The 7,139-nt window shown below is 35.5% G+C and overlaps 1 protein-coding gene across 1 annotated transcript; it reads left to right on the top strand.

Annotated features, from left to right (window-relative positions):
* Nucleotides 1-2,182: 2,182 nt before the first annotated feature.
* Smp_138250 (hypothetical protein) lies at nt 2,183-4,567 on the top strand (the record flags this gene model as incomplete). The annotated part of the gene is made up of 2 exons (XM_018799507.1): nt 2,183-2,906; nt 4,158-4,567. The coding sequence occupies 2 exons, from the start codon at nt 2,183-2,185 to the stop codon at nt 4,565-4,567; spliced, it is 1,134 nt and encodes a 377-aa protein (XP_018651289.1).
* Nucleotides 4,568-7,139: the final 2,572 nt, after the last annotated feature.

Here is a 7,139-nt window from a genome sequence, read left to right as displayed (position 1 = left end):
ACACTTGTCAACAGTATACATATATAGAGTACCTAGGGAACTCATTCTCTGTAGTCGAATCGAACTTGCATCACTCAGTAATCAGTTAGAAATGTTGCTATAGTGACTTTCTAGTTCAGTTTTAATAATGAAATAAAAAATTCGAATAAGAACAATTTTCTCAGCACATTTTTTTATTTGTTTCAAATGTGGAACTATTTGCACTTTTCCTAGGAATTTGATTTCTTTCTAATATTTCTTAAGGTCTATTATCTATCTCTTTAGCTAAATTTATGAATATTGATCTCTTTTTAGATAGATTAACCACTTAAACTAAATTGGTATAGTGAACATTCTTCATTCTATTCGTTCTTTTTACTAAACTAATTGGGATATGATTCCAATATACAGTTTTAGATTTCGTATATCACTTACTATACATGACTATTGACTGCATTCTAAATTTCTTAGTCAAAAACACACCTGATTGAACCTTATCATAACAATGACGGAGATTGATCTCCTACCAGGAGGTTCACTTGTTGACTTAGAATACGCAGATGACACAGTCCTATTGAGTGAAGATGCTGATAAAATTCAGTCTTTCGGTAGCACTGAGCAACAATGCCAGGATATTTGGGATGTGTTTTTCTTCCTCTAAATGCAATTTTTCGCTTCAGGACTGGTCTGAGTCAACACCTGAACTAAGGATGGGGAGTGAAGTAATCAAACACATCGACAACTTCACTTATCTTGGAAGTCTGATCAACTCTAATGGGTTAGTGTCTGACGAAGTCTTGGCACGGATTCAAAAAGCTCGTCTGGCTTTTGCAAACCTACATCTCCAATAACGAAGGCGAGATATCCGTCTATCAATTAAGGGACGAGTATACTGCTCAGCAGTTGTTTCTGTTTCATTTTACAGCTGCGAAACGTGACCATTAAGGGTAGATGTCTTAGAAATACTGCTCGCTTATGCTGGGATCACCAGGTAACTAATGTTGAGGTTAGAGACAGGTTATTAGGGAATGGTCGTAAATCAGTCGACGAGGTTGTGAATCTTCATCAACTGAGATGTTTGGACCACGTATTACCCTTGCCCAACCACTGACTACCACGGTGCTCAGTGCTGACTAGTTTTGGAGACGGATGGAAGAAAGTTAGGGGCGGCCAAACCAAAACGTGTTATCAGTCCATAAAGTCACTAACTACAGGTCTGAACTATGTTGGTAGATGCAGACTACTTGATTGGGGTTCGCGCGACTATCGTTACTAGTGGTTGGAGACTCTGTGTGATATGGCTCAGAATCGATCATAATGGTGTAGGTGTATACACTCTTTATCTTCCCTTAAACTGTGAGATTAAAATTACTTTATACCTTTCCTTTTACTAAGTAATTCTTTTTCCCTGTATCATATCCTTATATGCAATCTTTTTTTATATATTACTACCATTGAAGTAACTATTTCTATGAACTTAGTATTCATCTCATTGTATTAATGAGGTATAGCAACTTGGACCGATGCATATATGACATTGGTTCCACGTTGTTAACGACTGGCTAACAGTAAGTGACTCAAATTCAATCTAGTGTTGCGTCATAGTCGTGGATAGGCTAGTTTTATTGTACACAATTGTTTGGTCATTCTCTTGTTGGAGAATACAGGATAAGGTATAAACATTATTGTGGAAAAATTGTTTATCAGAACTTTTAAACTATCAACTAGTGTTCACACTGAAATATCTCACAAGAAATATGTGAATCTGTATATAATGTTAATGCATCCCGCTAGGGAGAAATTAAAAGTTATCATTTGTGTTTATTCTAGCTGCTAAGGTAATCATAATACACAGCTCTCATATGATAAGAGAATGTGATATCAAATCCTATAGAATCTATGGATAATTCCATTTTCAAATAACAATAACGATGATTATGATGAAAGTGTACGAATTGATATGTTCACGTGCTGCTTTTCTCTCAACTCTAGCTTCAATAAAGTGGATGAGACTATTGCCACCATTTTCTTTCCTGCCCCAATAACACAGTTTTTCTTATAGAAGTTTTGTCGATCGGTACTCCAGTAGAATTCGAAATATACACCTAAGATAATCAGTTGTATATTGATTTCACATGCCCAACAATCTAGTGTTTTTTTTCATATTATCCCTTCGGCTTTTTTTATTATTTCGTATTCAAGGATGGATGAACTGTTAGCTACCTCTTCAAGTGATGATGATCGTTCTTCAATCCATTCACATGCTAAATCCAATCGAAGTCAAACTAGATCATCATCTTGTGGCAGTTCATTGAAAAATACAAAATCATTAGTAGAAGAATTGGAAAATGCCAAACTTACTGCTGGATTGTGTAGACGTTCACGTAGAAATTTAACTGAAAATGGATCTTTCAATATGATAGACAATATGGATATTGATTTTGGTGCCTATAGTGAAAATGATGATGACGACGATGAAGAGATTAATAAAGCCCTATGTAAGAATCCATTTAAATCTAAACATCAAGTTCGTTTTGCCGCTGATACAATTAGTCATACATCAAAACCTCGTAGTCAGGTATCAAGACATACATCATTATCAGCAGTAACCGCTGCATCATCACGTCATCCGCCTTCAAATGATTCAGATCTATGGCTTGTAGAAAATCCTGAAAGTTCAGAAATTTTAGATTTATCTGATCCCAAATCACTCGCTCGTCATACAGCTTTTGCGCCGGATGATATGACAGCAAAAGCTATGGTTAACATTTTTCAGAATTCATTGGCTGAACAATCAAAATCATCTGCTTCACAATCAATTAATAAACATAATGATCAACCTTTTCCTATTGTTAACGGGAAAATTGTTATTAATGATGGTACAATTGATGAAAATCAATCAATACTGACTAAAAAAGATCATTTAGGTATGTTGTAGTTGTACTGTGTTAATTTTATCATTTGATGATAGAATGCTTTTTGACAGTACAATGAGAAGACGGAGTTGATTTGAAAAGTGTAATGTATTTGCGTCATACATTTAGAATAATCTGGTCACACATGCTAGTCAAAACACTTCATACGAAAATCAATCAAGGTTAATTAAATGGAAGTTTCAATAAACATGTAGTGATAACTGTAAATAAAGGAAAGAATATAATCAACAATATGAAAATAAAACAAAATTATCGCACTGCTATAGGTCATAAAATAGAGTAAAGATCAACGAAGCAAATTCGTTTACGCCGAATCGTTTCTGTACACATAAAGGGGGATCCAATAGCCTAGGCTATTGATGAACATGGTGGACCCAGTGGACATCTGTTAACTTATGTATATATGTCATATGTTGACAATATGACAAGTGAGCTCATCGAGGAGGTAGCGCTGTTTAAGAGATACGTGGATGATAAACTAGCTGTATGTTATAAAGAGTTCAATGCTGCTCAGTTACTAGATGAACTCAATAGCCTACAAAATTGTAACGTACATACATGAGGAATAAAATAATAGCCGGTTACCCGTTACAAAATTATATCTTATCAATATTCACAATCTAGACATCCGATTAGCCATCAAAATAACGAGTATACTTGCACAACAGTCCGCATAGCCCTCCCTAACAAACATTAAAATCAGTAGAATTGTATAAGTTCAATGTGTTTTAAAATCACCGTTTGAGTGTAATTAGTCCTTCAACTAAATTATGTTGGGTAAGTACTGCATAATATTTTAACCGAAACAGACGAGATAATTGATTTAATTGTTACTACACTGCACGTAATTCTTTTTAAGAAGTTTAGAAGCAACGTAGTGTGGCAATTCGAACCAACGCATTTATATGCCAGGTTCCATATTGCTTATACTTGACAGCGCTGACTAAGGTGGTTCGACCGTATAATCCATGTAGGTTAAAGAAGTGTTAAAGTCGCTATTCTCGGCCTCGTATTTTAAACAAGTCGTCTAAGATGTCATATAATTTTCGGACATCTTTTCAAATACAAAAAATAAAGCTTTAAGACTTTCTTTTTTAAAGCGGCGCAACTAAGTGTGGTTACGTTCTAGGACAGTAGTGAGTTGTTTTTAATACTGATTGGTTTACGTGATAGCCTATTGTAAACTAAAATCGCTTTCACATACAAAATACGTTGCGATATTTATTTTTCTTGAATTAGCAGAATGGGATCTCGATGGTGATGATGATAATGATGCTAACATACAGTCAACTTCTTGTGTAAATAAAAACGATATTAAACATAGAAAAAAGAAAACTATCCCAATACCTGGTCGTATCTACGCATCAAGCAAAGCAAGAGGTGATATGAAACGAGCTGGTATGCCAGAACCTTTTGCATTTGTTCCACTTGGAGCTGGCATTGGTAAATCAAACAATTCAATTAGCCAAAGAGTAACGCCGCTTGAACGTCGGCGTCTTTTACGAGAAGTTGGCATGGGAAAACAGAAACGAAAGAGAATCCAAGGTGGTAAACATATGAAATCTTCGAAGAATATTGTTTTAAAAGATGTTCATAAAAAGACTAAATTTTTAAAACTATCGAAAGCCAAATTTCCACGAGATAATATGTAAAAAAAGAACTATGGAAAAAAGTTTTGTGACCAATTTTGTCTTCTGACCATAATGTTATTATCCTACTAAATGAATTTCTTTGATCATTTAAAACTTATTTGGTTATGATTCTCAGTTTATTCAATGGCCAGTAAGTTAATCCCAGTTCCAACTGTGTTTATCCACTACGTTCTATTGAGTCTGTTCTACATCTAGTACGTTTTTTTTGAAAGGGGTTGCATGAATAACAGTATGCTCTTGAATAGCTCTTATATAATTAAATATTAGAAACTCTAAAATAGTGTCTGTCCAGTGATTATGGAATAACCACAGGTCACATATTTTGTATATTTTTCATTTGGACAGCATATGTACACCTCGAGTCAAGTATCGGTAAGAACTTCAGTTTATCGTATAAATTAAACATCTCCCTCGATCTAAGACACTGTTACCAGCACTCTAAATCTATACCGTACGTTAACTTACGAATTCACGATTCTTACAAAATATTTGTATTTACCCTAACCAACATTTCTCACTGTGTGTATTCTGTTTTTTCATGTTATTCATCCTAGAACTAGTATGGTCATTAAAAGAACGTTCACTGTTGAAGAAAAAACTTGTTATCATGTTAAAAGTCTATCGAACTCCATAATGGTAAAGAAACAGATACAATTATAGTTTCTTTATACGGCACCAAATTGAAGGATTCTCAGCTACGTCAGAAATTTAACTAATAAGTTACGCTTTGTGTAGATCAACGTAAACAGAAATCAGAAGATATATCATCACGCGTGTATCCTGCAAAAAGCCAGGAAGAAAAGCTATTTAGTTGGTCGTCTCTCTCAGCATTCCGAACACTATTATAATAGTCGCCTTGTAGTGAACAAGAACACGAGTGGGGACGATCGAATGTATTTGAGCACAAAATTTCAGAATATCTCACTAAAATCTGACAACCGTACAGTAAATGGTTAATTTGCAAATTATCAATCAATTGTCTCAATCTTGACTGTTCCTTCTGGAAACATCAGTCCATCGTCTCTGATTTAATTGTTCATGCATTTTCATACCAATTGCGTTTCGTTCCTGTTCTTTCACTTATTGATCTTCTACTGAAATACATTTTATGCCTGACCATTGTTAGATATTACTTATGTTTATATAAGTAACCCACACCACAGCTTGATGAGTCAATTTCTGGTAAGTTCATCGGCTCACTAAATCTGATCTAGTTCTATGAATCGCCCCTACCTACTTTATATCGAATCACAATTGAATCTCACTCTATTCTCTCCATATTTTGCTCCCACTAGGGTGAGTTTCTAAGTATTTATTAGTACCGTAGATGCTGTATAAACCTAGTGTGCCCTTAGCGTTTCGCTCAACCTTGTGAATAGATGATAACTTCACACCTCAAAAAATGTACGGGAGAGAGTATGGTATACAGACTGAAATTTCAGTAATCGATTTTCTCAGTTATATAAATTAGTTCCTTATCCTTGCTGATTACCGGTGAGATACTACTTTTGTCTCTTAACTTTTTACTGAATCCTGTCTATAGATGTTACTACTGTCTTTATAATAAACTGCAGTTTATACCAAGCCTCCTTGCGATAAAAACCCTTCTCGAGCTTTCTTTTAGCTCCATCTTTGAGTCGACCTCATGGAAACAATACCACGAGCACATGTGCTAATATCAGACGTTGGTTGGAGTGAGAAAACTTATCGGACGGGCAATGGTGATGGGGTTTTCTGCGACCATCACTGGGGTGCTTAGTGTTTCAAGTTAGTATCGCCTGGGTATAAATGGAGTAAAATTATGACTGCAGCAGATTATCATATTTATTTGTTCACAGAACTAGAATATGACACATTCTTGGTTAGCCCTGCACACTGAGGCATTAATTTCCTCCTCTACAATTACGTATACAAATCACAGTGCTAGTCATTCTTATATATTTCATAAGTATGTGTCCATCTAATAGTTTATCTAAGGCTAGTAGGATTATAACTAGATAAAACAAAATCACATTCACAAAATGGAATTTAGCTTCAGTCACTCAATCTCTTTTTAGAAATGGAGCCGTAGCTAATTGAAATGTGGGCAAAGACTGTAAACACTCAACAACGTGTGTATTAATCTCTGCTACTTCAGATTGCCCTTTATCCGAAGCGTGGGTTCATAACATTGACAACCCAAAACTAAGTTTTAGTAACCACGTTTGAATTTCGCATGCTAATTGTGACATTTGAGGAAGTATTTCTCGATTTAATGATGTTGACTGAACACTTTCTAAACCTCGCCATTGATACCGGAAATCCAGTCAGTCAGTTACAACGTAGAAGTCGGTGGTTGGGCATACGTAACAAGTGTCCCAGCTATCTCTACTGGTGAAGTTTCACTACTTCATCAGTTGATTTGCCATCCTTACGTAGTACCCGTTTCCTAACAACTGCATTGCTTACTCGGTGGTCCCAGGATATACGAGCAATGCTTCGAAGACACCTATGATCGAATACTAGTAGCCTACGAATATCCTCTACTCTTACCGGCCATGTTTCACTGCCGTGAAATAGGATGGAACGAACT

Source organism: Schistosoma mansoni, chromosome 3, assembly GCF_000237925.1.
Source record: "Schistosoma mansoni strain Puerto Rico chromosome 3, complete genome".
In the NCBI taxonomy this organism is placed as follows: Eukaryota; Metazoa; Platyhelminthes; class Trematoda; order Strigeidida; family Schistosomatidae; genus Schistosoma; species Schistosoma mansoni.
Note: the sequence above shows the minus strand (reverse complement) of the source record. Positions and strands in the feature narration are given on the sequence as shown.